This window comes from Pleurodeles waltl, chromosome 9, assembly GCF_031143425.1.
Source record: "Pleurodeles waltl isolate 20211129_DDA chromosome 9, aPleWal1.hap1.20221129, whole genome shotgun sequence".
In the NCBI taxonomy this organism is placed as follows: domain Eukaryota; kingdom Metazoa; phylum Chordata; class Amphibia; order Caudata; family Salamandridae; genus Pleurodeles; species Pleurodeles waltl.
This window is the reverse complement of record NC_090448.1, coordinates 1,085,507,085-1,085,521,062: the sequence shown is the minus strand read 5'-3', so window position 1 is coordinate 1,085,521,062 and position 13,978 is coordinate 1,085,507,085. Positions and strand designations below refer to the sequence as shown.

The window sequence follows — 13,978 nt, the reverse complement described above, 5'->3', positions numbered from 1 at the left end:
GAAATATGTACAGTATGGCATGGGATGTTCATTTTTCCCAATCAGAGGAAGCAGTGGAACAGTGAAAAATGAGAAAAGGCTGTGTATGCCCTGTTGTAGTATTATCTGCATAGAACAACCCCCAAACCTGAGTGACTGATGCCAGAAAAACAGCTCTTTCCCCTTGAGGCTTAAATAACAAGGACTGGTTAACCATGTCATCATCTTTTTTCAGGAGCCATTCAACTTCTCATCTATGGTGTGCCGAAACATGGGCTCCAGCGAAGCAAAGGGCCTAGGGAAATTTAGTCCTGGTCGCCTTCCCCTTGTGTGATAACTCTGCTTGCAAGTCTCAATCAAGACACCGTAGACACTCAGCATGCAACAAAGTGAACGGATACTGCAGTGACATACCTGAATCTTGCAGGATTGGAGGGGAGAGAAGCCATTATCACCGGGAGTCCAGGAGATGCTGGCGCTGGCATTTGAGACCTTGGTAACGGTCAGGTTGAAAGGCGCAAGAGGCAAGACTGGAAATGACATGGATAAAGTGGGTGATTAGAGAGTGGGTTCATGGAAAGATTCAACCAAGCAGGATACCTGAGGCATCATCGACAATTTCTACCAATAGATGTCCTCCTAAAAGCCATGCCTCCGCCATCACAATGACTAGAAGAGTGACAAAGACAACAAATAGTGGATGAAAAGCATGACTCCAATAGCAATGCATAGCAAACTCCCTCAACACACAACAAGGTTGTGGAAGCCAACCAAAAAGTAAATAGTATAATTTAGTATTGTTGTAGCAATACTTAATGTGATCTTGCTTAAATGGTGATATAGACAGAAAGACCAATGTTTAAGGCCAACATCAGCCCTTGCAAAAATGGGCAAAGCAACCTTGCACTTCAGGACCTCATAACAAGAGTGGTATCATGGGGGTATGGTTGAGTCATTTTAGCTCAACCTGTCCTGAAAGCAGCCCCGTAGCCTGGAACCCCCCAGGAAATGCCAAAGTACAATGGCCAATCAGGCCCTGCACACGCACCAGAGCACATTTGGGCATGTCTTAGAACATATCTTTTTGGAGGCAATAAAAAAATGAAAATATGATCAATTCTGTTCCACATCATCCTTTCCAAATTTTCAGACTCATGCACTTGGTCTTCAGTTATGAATGGAGAGAAATAAGACACTAGGAATCCTTAACCATTTATGGTGAGAAACACGAGGATTTGGACCCTATCCCAGGAGTCTTTGCTGAATATGGAGATGGAAGAATTTGTAGAACCATCAATGTTGGGCAAAAACACTCTCTGCAGCAGCTTTACTATCTGGGGTAACAGTCAATGCACTGGAAACGGACTCAACCACATGTCCATACCACGATAGTCAACACAATATTCCCTCTGGAGACTGCAATAAATATCATCCAACACACAGGGGATCTGAAGGGAATAATTCAAGTAGGAGATTAAACAAATCGTTGAATGAATTAATGAAGGCAGAGGTTTCAATTGCGTCCACTCTTAAAAGAAATACGTTAAAATGTAAATATAGACATAATCTCTTGCATAAGTAAATGTGTATAGTGTCTCACATGGAACAATACAAAAACATGTATTATGTTTTTTCAAACACTAAAACCTGAGAGCAAAACTAAGTGGATCAACAACAGCAAAGCACACATACACGTCCAAAAGAGGAATCACAGACAAAATAGAACTGTGACACTTATATGTGAAATTCTGCTCGGATTAGTGCCCATAAGGTGCTAAATCAAATGTTTTCAGTTCTTCAAGGTGATGCAGAATAGAAGATTACAGGTATTGCAGAAGTTATCTCAGTCTAAGCTACCCTGGATAGCATAGGCGGTCTAAATTCAAGTTTAAGAATTAAAATCTGACTTAAAGCTAGTTGGTGACATCTACATGGCGGCATCTAATGAACACTTGTAATGGCATCAGCAGTGCTTAGTTGGAGCTGGTGGGGCCACCGGCACTTGCTTTTGGGGACTGGCACTTATTTTCCTGCACCAGATAGTTGCTGAGCGCTAGACAGGGAAAAACAGACAGATCGGGGAGAAAGGAAGACCATAAAACAATCACAAAATAAGAAAGCAGAGACCTGCACGAGTGAGATAAAGGGGCAAGGAATGTCTGGTAGTGGATTAAAGACTCCCAGCCTTGGTATTCGGCACGCTGATGTTTAATTGCACCGGCCAACAGCATCTAAGCACAGCTTCCGGCCCTCTTTCTTTCTCTAATTAAGCATCGGGCATCAGTATTCCTGTAGCACGTGTCGGTCATTTGTGTTGCCTCACAGTGTTCTCAGAAGACAACAGTCTAGGAGGCTGGAGAACAGGTGGGAGCCAGGATCTTGGGGTTCCATCGGCTAGAACTGCTTTGCTGGGGAGGGGTGCAGCAGCAGGCCCGGATCTGTAGCATGAAGCCACACTGTGGGGCTTTTTCTCAGAAAAATTTGGCCCTGATAGAGAGTATCTAGATCTGTATAATTAACATGGTTTTCTGCTGTGAACAACGATTGCTCGTGGTTACTCTCCAAAACAGTGATTCTCAAAGTACGGCCCTCTTGACCTTCAAATGTGCCCCCTGACCTTCACATGTGCCCCCTGACCTTCACATGTGCCCCCTGGTGAACAGCAGCACAGGGCTGCTGTTTACTTGTTAGAGCACCTACATTCAGAAAGATGTAAAACATAAATGTGCATTTATTGACCTATAGGCTACTGAAGAAAAATAAAATAAAGAATGGACCAGTTAACTTTAGAAACACCTTCAATTTTAAAGACCTGCAACAAACGTTCAAAAATATGATAGTCTCTTCGGGCTAGATGTATAATTTATCTGGGTGGCAATTACCTAATTGCGATTTTCTGGTAATTGCAGTTAAGGAATTGCTATTTGAATGTTTGAAACTGTTTGAGCCTGAACTCTACTAATCTTTACTCTGTTACACTGTATGCAGAGCCCAAACTCTACTAATCTCTGCTCTGTTCTACTGAATGCAGTGCCTAAACTCTACTAATCTCTGCTCTGTTCCACTGTATGCAGTGCATGAACTCTACTAATCTCTACTCTGTTCCACTGTATGCAGTGCCTGAACTATACTAATCTCTACCCTGTTCCACTGTATGCAGAGCCTGAACTCTACTAATCTCTACTCTGTTACACTGTATGCAGAGCCCGAACTCTGCAAATCTCTCCTCTGTTACACAGTATGCAGAGCCTGAACTCTACAAATCTCTCCTCTGTTACACCGTATGCAGAGCCCGAACTCTGCAAATCTCTCCTCTGTTACACTGTATGCAAAGCCTGAACTCTACTAATCTCTCCTCTGTTACACCGTATGCAGAGCCCGAACTCTGCTAATCTCTCCTCTGTTACACTGTATGCAAAGCCTGAACTCTACTAATCTCTACTCTGTTACACTGTATGCAGAGCCCGAACTCTACTAATCTCTACTCTTTACACTGTATGCAGAGCCTGAACTCTACTAATCTCTCCTCTGTTGCACCGTATGCAGAGCCCGAACTCTGCAAATCTCTCCTCTGTTACACTGTATGCAAAGCCTGATCTCTACTAATCTCTACTCTGTTACACTGTATGCAGAGCCCGAACTCTACTAATCTCTACTCTTTACACTGTATGCAGAGCCTGAACTCTACTAATCTCTACTCTGTTGCACCGTATGCAGAGCCCGAACTCTGCAAATCTCTCCTCTGTTACACTGTATGCAAAGCCTGAACTCTACTAATCTCTACTCTGTTACACTGTATGCAGAGCCTGAACTCTACTAATCTCTACTCTGTTACACTGTATGCAGAGCCCGAACTCTACTAATCTCTACTCTTTACACTGTATGCAGAGCCTGAACTCTACTAATCTCTCCTCTGTTGCACCGTATGCAGAGCCCGAACTCTGCAAATCTCTCCTCTGTTACACTGTATGCAAAGCCTGAACTCTACTAATCTCTACTCTGTTACACTGTATGCAGAGCCCGAACTCTACTAATCTCTACTCTTTACACTGTATGCAGAGCCTGAACTCTACTAATCTCTACTCTGTTCCACTGTATGCAGTGCCTGAACTCTACTAATCTCTCCTCTGTTACACTGTATGCAGAGCCCGAACTCTGCAAATCTCTCATCTGTTACACTGTATGCAGAGCCTGAACTCTACTAATCTCTCCTCTGTTACACCGTATGCAGAGCCCGAACTCTGCAAATCTCTCCTCTGTTACACTGTATGCAAAGCATGAACTCTACTAATCTCTACTCTGTTACACTGTATGCAGAGCCCGAACTCTACTAATCTCTACTCTTTACACTGTATGCAGAGCCCGAACTCTACTAATCTCTACTCTTTACACTGTATGCAGAGCCTGAACTCTACTAATCTCTACTCTATGTTCCACTGTATGCAGTGCCTGAACTCTACTAATCTCTACTCTGTTACACTGTATGTAGAGCCAAAACTCTACTAATCTCTCCTCTATGTTCCACAGCATGCAGTGCCTGAACTCTACTAATCTCTACTCTGTTACACTGTATGCAGAGCCCGAACTCTACTATTCTCTCCTCTATGTTCCACTGTATGCAGAACCTGAACTCTACTAATCTCTACTCTGTTCCACTGTATGCGGAGCCTGAACTCTACTAATCTCTAATCTGTTCCACTGTACGCAGTGCCTGAACTCTCCTAGTCTGTACTATGTTCCACTGCATGCAGAGCCTGAACTCTACTAATCTCTACCCTGTTACACTGTATGCAGTGCCTGAACGCTACTAGTCTCTATTCTGTTACATTCTACCCAGAACCTTGACTCTACTAGTCTGTACTCTGTTCCACTGCATGCAGAGCCTGAACTCTACTAAACTCTAATCTGTTCCACCATATGCAGAGCCTGAACTCTACTAGTCTGTACTATGTTCCACTGCATGCAGAGCCTGAACTCTACTAATCTTGAATCTGTTCCACTGTATGCAGAGCCTGATCTCTACTAATCACTACTCTGTGCCACTGTATGCAGTGCCTGAACTCTACTAATCTCTACTCTGTTACACTGTATGCAGAGCCTGAACTCTAATAGTCTGTACTAAATTCTACTGTATGCAGAGCCTGAACTCCACTAATCTCGACTCTGTTCCACTGCATGCAGTGCCTGAACGCTACTAGTCTCTATTCTGTTACATTCTACACAGAACCTGGACTCTACAAGTCTGTACTCTGTTACACTGTCTGCAGAGCCTGAACTCTACTAATTCCCACTCTGTAACAAAGCATAGAACCCAGACTCTGCTAGTCTGTACTATGTTACAGTGCATTCAGAGCTTTGACTCAACTGGTCTTTCTGCTATGTTGAACTGTATGCTGTGCTCAGACTCTATGTAGCTCTACTCTGCTGCACGGCATGCAGAGGCTGGACTGTACTGGGCCGCTCTGAAGCACTGTCTCAAGAGCCCAGCCTTCCCAGGGCGCTGTCCAGATTCACTCTCTGCAGACTCCTGCCTCTCTTTTGGAGCAGGGTGGTGGGATTAGGAAGGTTTATTGGTGTTTGAAGACTGCATCATGAGATAAAGATTTGTGGTGCCAACATTAGTTCCAAAAGGATGCGTCACTTTTGGAATGGAAAGGTAATGCCAGACTTTAAAACCAGCTCATTGCTGATCTTAGAAACTGGTAATTCCCAGGGACACCTGACTTGTCAGGCATAGACAGATTCAGCCCTGAAAAAGTACTGATAGATTTTCTTCACATTTCCAACCTGCATTCTGGAAGAGAGTCCTCTGAAAAGAGGCAGATGCGGGATGAGTTCCAGTCTCACGCCTCATTCGTAAATCACGCACTACCTAGTAGAAAGGCGAGGAGTAGAGCAAGAGCTGAGGATGATGACAGCAGCGCCTCGCCACCAGGTTAGAGCTGTGAGAGCTTCTGGAAAAAGAAAAAAGTTGGTGGTGGAGGGTAACTAGCAAAGATGGAGACGGGTTCCTGGGTTCTTCAGGGTTATGCGTCAACAGTCTTGGACCCTTAACAGGCTGCTAATGTCCCGGCTGTGGCTTCACATGGATATTTGCCAATAAGACACAGGGAAAGAACCTGTTGCAAACTGGCCCATGTTTATGAGCACTTAGGAAGGAAGCTCAGGATGCTTAAGAGTGCATGGCCAAGGAAAGGAACAAAAACAAGCATTTGCAATGCAACGGGTCTCGCATTACGTTGAGTTAGAGCTATTAGCATTCTAAACTCCTAACCGGACTTTTCTTGCCACATTAAATTAAAGGAAAAAAAACGAGTGCGATTGCGCTGTGTAAAACACAACGTGATCACACTGCGAAATAAAGAGAAAAAGTAGTCCAGAAACGGAAAACATGGAGCCTTGTACGTTTCCAGTAGTTTACCAGTGCTTTCGAGGAGCGATAAACACCGGAAAAGGCATGAAGTATGCATGCCTTTCACGAATGAAAACAAGTGGATTTTAAAAGGCAAACCCAAGAACCAATAAAAGTGACTGACATAATACGGGCGTGGTTAAAATCCCCCTAAAGAGAGATTAGAAGAGGGACTGAGTGCTTTGCGCTCGCCCATAAAAAGTAAATTGCTTAGAATGAGTGTTTATGAATAGTACTCTTCCATAAGTGGGCCAATAAAGTAGTCAGAAGACTTCGGGTCACATAGTTGGAGTAAAAAGTGAGATTGGGGCTTCGGTGGGGGGAGGGGGGGTGGGAACACAGGCTTGCCTGGTCCCCCCATCCCTCTTGGGCTCATCAGATTGGTGGTATTCCTGGATGGTGCTTGGGGTATCCATTGGACAATTAACTTAGGTTGGCGGAAAAATTATCTTTTAGTTAAGTTTGGGTGGGGGCTGTCTCTTTGGCTGTCGACACACCCATGAGCAAGGCATAGTTTAGACAATCTCCTGCCCTCCCTCCCCATTTGTTTCTTCAGGAAGTTTCATTCTTTTAATGAGAAATTATTAGGTCTGTTGTGTTTTGGTATGTTTATTGTTTTAGTAGGGCTGTTATTCAGTTTGCTGTTGGACATGATGCTGGTAGGCAAGTCTGGTACTGTGCAGCATGTCAAGAGGTCAACTGTTGTACGGGGTGGATCTAAAGGGGCAAGAACACTGCTCAGGTAGGTCGGGCACATGGTCAAGGAGCAAAGGGATGGATTGACAAAGGTAACAGGAATTTTTGATTACGTCAGGGGGGGCTGGAGTTGTATCACAAATTTGAGGTGGGAAGGGAAGTCTGGAGGGAGGAGGGCAAGGATAATTTTGAAGTGTGGGTGGGGTTTAGAAAGTAACTAGTGAGGTCAATTAGTTTTGTAAGGCATTTGGCCTAGGTTTGTTGTTGTTCAATGAACCAGCCCCAGACCTATTCTATTAAAGCTGCCTTACACCCTTATGTTTGAGTGAGTGTTGTCTTTGCGCCTTGCCTCGCCGATAAATTCTAGTGTCTGCAAGTGCTCCATTATATAAGAATGAGTCAGGCTGGGCCCGGTGTTCTGTCCAGGCATCACGTAGGTATGTACGCACACACAAACAAGAGCTCTCCTCTTCTAAATGATGGGGGGTGATACACATGACGTCCTGGCTCGTAAAAAGAGAAACCCTACCCCCGTGAGAATCCTACGAGGTATAATTTTGGAGTCGCCACTGTCGCCTAAAACAGAAACGGGCTCGTACGTGTGCAATAGTTTTTGTCCTAGATGGGATTTGTGTTTGTTGTCTGCCCTTTCCCAGCACGGCCGCAGCCTGAATACTAAACACTCCTCAGTTTTATTGGAGTTGCAGTTATTGTTCTGCACGGTGGGCCCAGGCACAGCTTTGTCACAACCACCCATCACCCCCTGCGGTCCTCACCTTTGACCTGAGCAACAGCTGTTCGGGAGGAGGACAGGCCTCTCTCGTTGTGGGCCTCACACGAGAAAAACGTTTTCTGATGAATTCCTGAAAATAACGAAAGAAAAAAAAGAAAGTAAGTGAAACCGCAATTTATTTAAAATTATCTTCATGGCTTGATAAGCGGTTTCTGCCAACAAAGGCACGATCATAGCGGGTCTCTTGGCGTACCACAAGGGGAAAGGCTGCCCTGCCAAAAAGACTGTTGGTCACACACTGCAGATTTAAAAAGAGCGAGATTAGAAGTACCAGCAATTATGCAGAATATGATGTCATACGGTACCACCGGAATAATTAACACAGATGTAAATAGTTTAGTTGACGTAGCGTTTGAGCAAAAGTTTTATCATATGAACAGCTAGAATTACCATAACACATTGAGACTTTAAAAATATGGGCTCTCGAGGCTAAGACTCAGCACAATTAATGGTTTAGCAGATGAACTGCAAGCTATAAGGTCCTCATTGCAGTAGAAAGCAAGGAAAGAAAGGGCTATTTTAGAAGCCAATGAATACAGGGAGTGCAGAATTATTAGGCAAGTTGTATTTTTGAGGATTAATTTTATTATTGAACAACAACCATGTTCTCAATGAACCCAAAAAACTCATTAATATCAAAACTGAATATTTTTGGAAGTAGTTTTTAGTTTGTTTTTAGTTTTAGCTATGTTAGGGGGATATCTGTGTGTGCAGGTGACTATCACTGTGCATAATTATTAGGCAACTTAACAAAAAAAAATATATACCCATTTCAATTATTTTTCATTACCAGTGAAACCAATATAACATCTCAACATTCACAAATATACATTTCTGACATTCAAAAACAAAACAAAAACAAATCAGTGACCAATATAGCCACCTTTCTTTGCAAGGACACTCAAAAGCCTGCCATCCATGGATTCTGTCAGTGTTTTGATCTGTTCACCATCAACATTGCGTGCAGCAGCAACCACAGCCTCCCAGACACTGTTCAGAGAGGTGTACTGTTTTCCCTCCTTGTAAATCTCACATTTGATGATGGACCACAGGTTCTCAATGGGGTTCAGATCAGGTGAACAAGGAGGCCATGTCATTAGATTTCCTTCTTTTATACCCTTTCTTGCCAGCCACGCTGTGGAGTACTTGGACGCGTGTGATGGAGCATTGTCCTGCATGAAAATCATGTTTTTCTTGAAGGATGCAGACTTCTTCCTATACCACTGCTTGAAGAAGGTGTCTTCCAGGAACTGGCAGTAGGACTGGGAGTTGAGCTTGACTCCATCCTCAACCCGAAAAGGCCCCACAAGCTCATCTTTGATGATACCAGCCCAAACCAGTACTCCACCTCCACCTTACTGGCGTCTGAGTCGGACTGGAGCTCTCTGCCCTTTACCAATCCAGCCACGGGCCCATCCATCTGGCCCATCAAGACTCACTCTCATTTCATCAGTCCATAAAACCTTAGAAAAATCAGTCTTGAGATATTTCTTGGCCCAGTCTTGACGTTTCAGCTTGTGTGTCTTGTTCAGTGGTGGTCGTCTTTCAGCCTTTCTTACCTTGGCCATGTCTCTGAGTATTGCACACCTTGTGCTTTTGGGCACTCCAGTGATGTTGCAGCTCTGAAATATGGCCAAACTGGTGGCAAGTGGCATCGTGGCAGCTGCACGCTTGACTTTTCTCAGTTCATGGGCAGTTATTTTGCGCCTTGGTTTTTCCACACGCTTCTTGCGACCCTGTTGACTATTTTGAATGAAACGCTTGATTGTTCGATGATCACGCTTCAGAAGCTTTGCAATTTTAAGAGTGCTGCATCCCTCTGCAAGATATCTCACTATTTTTGACTTTTCTGAGCCTGTCAAGTCCTTCTTTTGACCCATTTTGCCAAAGGAAAGGAAGTTGCCTAATAATTATGCACACCTGATATAGGGTGTTGATGTCATTAGACCACACCCCTTCTCATTACAGAGATGCACATCACCTAATATGCTTAATTGGTAGTAGGCTTTCGAGCCTATACAGCTTGGAGTAAGACAACATGCATAAAGAGGATGATGTGGTCAAAATACTCATTTGCCTAATAATTCTGCACTCCCTGTACTTCTGAAAGTCATGAATGATGGTTTGTTGCAGTGCACACACAAAATGTGGTTCTGATTCTAGTCTGGTCATTGGAGGTTGGGAGGCTGGCTCAAAAATCCAAGCACGCCAAAAGTATCATGGCAATTTACAAACAATACTTGTAAACAGCTTAATTTTCATATGTCATACCTTGGTAATGTGACACAAACAGTGCTAACAACACAGTTGATAATTCACAGCAAAGGAGCCTAATGCTGTTTTTGTTAACATTCTTAGTAAAATACAAGCAACAGGGATCGAAAGGGGAAAGGGCACTGCCACTTGTCACACGCACAAATACGCTCCCTGCTCAACTGCAGGTGAGAACTTGCATATGTAGAAGAGGAAAGTGGCACACCCAGAAATGCTACATCCAGGTGTGAGCTTAATGTTGAGGTTGCAGGATATCACAGATGAAGAGCAACTAACAGGCGTGATGGGGTGACCAGTTTCATAACACGTCATTGCAGACCCAGGGGGTCAGTCTGACCCTGGCGGTAATTACCGCCATGGCGGAGGTCGGCGGTAGCACCGCCAACAGGCTGGCGGTGCACCGCTGGGCATTCTGACCGCGGCGGTTCAGCTGCGGCCAGAAACGGAAAGTCGGCGGTGTCCCGCCGACTTTCCGCTGCCCTTGAGAATCCTCCATGGCGGCGGAGCGCGCTCCGCCGCCATGGGAATTCTGACACCCCCTACCGCCATCCAGTTCCTGGCGGTTCTCCCGCCGGGAACAGGATGGCGGTAGGGGGTGCCGCGGGGCCCCTGGGGGCCCCTGCAGTGCCCATGCCAATGGCATGGGCACTGCAGGGGCCCCCGTAAGAGGGCCCCAAAAAGAATTTAAGTGTCTGCCTAGCAGACACTGAAATTCGCGACGGGTGCAACTGCACCCGTCGCACCTTCCCACACCGCCGGCTCAATTCTGAGCCGGCGTCCTCGTGGGAAGGGTGTTTCCCGCTGGGCTGGCGGGCGGACTTTCGGCGGTCGCCCGCCAGCCCAGTGGGAAAGCCAGTAGACCGCTGCGGTCTTTCGGCGGGAACCGCGTGGCGGGCGGCGACCGCCGTCCGCCGCAGTCAGAATGACCCCCCCAGTCTCCCTATTAGGTGCATCTCCCGCACTCTGAATAAGGTGCTCAGGATCATTGTAGCAAGTAAAGGCCAGAATCAATTGCACTTGGGTCTTGTACGAAGCGTGTGAGTCTTTTTTGTTTGCTTTCATATTGTCAGTCCCGCCTTTCTCCTCCTCGTTCTCCTGCTTGCCTTCTATTTGCAACTAAGGCAAAAAGAACAGATGATGAATGGAATGCTGAACAATGCAAACATTTACCCCCAGCCACAAAGATCTGGGTTTAATCCATTGTTTTTTTTGCTCACCATGCTACACCAGTTTGGACCCAGCCATATGCACATCAGTCTTGACCCGAATCCTAATGGGAACAGTCCAGCCCGAACTGCCAGACCAGGTCCTCCCTGGACCGGAAACAAGCATCCTGGGATTGGTTTTGTGGTATCACCCCTCATCAGCCAGGCCCCCGAAAACAGTCCAAGGATGCATGTTTCTGGTCCAGGGAGGGCCTGGCTTGGCAGTTCGGGTTCATATCTGATTTGCATATGGGTGAGTCCAAACTGGGGTGGTGGTCAGCAAAAAAACAATGGATTAAACCCAGATCTTTGTGACTGGGTGTGAATGTTTGCATTGTTCAGCATTCTGTCCATCGTCTGCTCTTTTTACTTTTGTCGCCCTAAGTGGGAAGGGTATGGTCAGACGTGGGTCCCATGCTCACTGCTCCACTGGATTCAAGCTAGCCAGGCTGATGAGGAGTGATACCCCGAAACTGGTCCCAGGATTCTTGTTTCTGGTCCAGGAAGGACCGGCTGGAGAAACTATCACTAGAATCAATGTCTTTCCCAGTCTGACAGCACCCCAGGATTTCTTCTCTGACCAATGTGGTTCAATCTTTACCTAAGATCCCTCCTAACTTTAACCAATAAACATGGTTGTCATTCCCATCCCTATGTGGTCTCTGATCCCAGCCAGGTCCTTACTTTGACAAACTTAGGATCAGTGACTTAGGCCCTCATTTCAACTTCAGCGGTCTTTAAGCAAGACCGCTGAGGTACCGCTGTGCTGAAGTCAGCCAGTGCAGGCGGTTTTCCGTGCACCGAATCATGACTGCTGGCAGCCCTCCGTCCTTTTTCGGACAGACAGCCGCCAGCAGCCATACTGGCGGTCGGCGGGGAAGTGGAGGCTGCTCCACCTCCACCGCCCGTCATTAGAACACCGCCCACCGAATCCCAACCCAGGATTCGGCGTGGCGGTGATCTGGTGACGGGGAACTGGCGGCAGAGCAGCCCCCATGGATCCCGTCCCCTCCCAGAGGATCAACGGACAAGGTAAGTTGATTGTCTGTTAGGGGAGGGGCGGTGGGGGGGTGTTATGTGCGTGCATGGGGGTGTGCATGTGAGTATGTACAGGAGTTGTGTGAGTGCATGTATGCATGCAGGGGTGTGTTGTGTGTATGGGAAATGTGTGCGGGTCGGTCTGTGTGCATGTCTGTATGTGTGCGGGTATGTGTTGTTGTAGTGTATGTGTGCGTGTAGGGGGGTGTGTGTTTGTGCATGTTGGGGGTGGAGGTGGTGAGGGTGTGTGTGTATGTGCATGTTAGGGGTGGGGAGGGGGTGTGTGCATGTGCATGTTGGGGGTGGAGGTAGGGTTGGGGAGGGGGGGGGGTCCTGCCACCTTTGTGGGTGGTAGGAGGGTCGGGGTTGTAGGAGGAGGACGTGGAGGTGGGGGAGGGGGTTGGGGGAGACCCCTATCAGTGCCAGGGAAGGAATTCAGTGCCCTGGCACTGATAGTGCCTACCGCCATGGATTTCGTGGCGGTTCCAAACCACCTGAAATCCATGGCGGTATGCAGGGTCGTGATACCGCCGGAGGTCTGGTGACGGCCGCCGGGGTGGGGACCGAAGACTCCAGCCCAGCGGTCGTCACCGCCCTGTCGGTCGGAGTGGAGAAGCGGCGGATGACCATGGCGGTAACCTCCATGGCCATAATTCCATTTTTTTTCCCGCCGGACTGTTGGAGGCATTACCGCCACTTCTCCCCCGCCCGCCAGGGTCGTAATGAGGGCCTTAGTGTTGAGTGACTGAATATTGATTTATTTTAGTACAAAACTCCATAAATATGCAACTCCATCTTCAACTCATCACATTACTGTCACTACCCTCCATTTCGCTACCAGGGCTAGAATTGGCCTTCATCTCATTCAACCCTTGAAGACCAATGAGGTGTTGAGTATGGCCCATATGATAAAAGCATCCAATGGACTCCTACTTGGCCAAGAGTTCCTGTCCTCCATGACAAAAATCAGAAATGATTCTTTTAGTCTTTTGACAACACTGTTGCCTACATAATTCTGGTGGAAAAGCTGGGACAATGGGGTCATACATATGTCTGTACTTAGTGATCGATTACCACTAACCAGGGCCAAGGAAATCAATATTGGACCTTCTGAATCATCTATACCCTCATTGTTGGGATGTGTGCTTAAATGCTCATCTAACGCATGCCTACTATTCAACATCTATGCAGACCCCTTGCAAAAGCTACTAGAACAGCACCATGTATACTGCTAAATACATACACATATTATACAAATGCACTTCCAGTTAGACAATAGACTTACAATCCAAGCAACATCATCTGTCCTCATTTCAATGAATGGCTACTTTCCAAGTATAAATACAGTCAAGACTGAAATTCTAGTTATTGAGGGCAAGTGAGTCTGACTCAATGTCCTTCAACTAATCATAAAAAAAGACATTTTTGACTCAGAATTTTTGTTCACTTCGCAACGCAAAGCAGTAACTAAGGATACCAAATTTCATCCTTCCATTCTCTGAAAGACGCTACCACTAATCTAAAAGCAATAAATTGCCTCTCCAAAGAACTCATGGTCATGGTACAAAAGCCATAAAAGCA

The 13,978-nt window shown here is 46.1% G+C and overlaps 1 protein-coding gene across 1 annotated transcript in view; it reads right to left on the bottom strand.

Annotated features, from left to right (window-relative positions):
* TYRO3 (TYRO3 protein tyrosine kinase) overlaps positions 1-13,978 on the bottom strand; it is a 364,403-nt gene that overhangs the window by 180,325 nt on the left and 170,100 nt on the right. Inside the window, exons 5-6 of the mRNA XM_069208762.1 lie at positions 7,864-7,950; positions 394-509 (exon numbers count right to left, since the gene is read on the bottom strand). Coding sequence (XP_069064863.1) covers positions 394-509; positions 7,864-7,950 — 203 coding nt within the window. The remainder of the gene's footprint in view (positions 1-393; positions 510-7,863; positions 7,951-13,978) is intronic.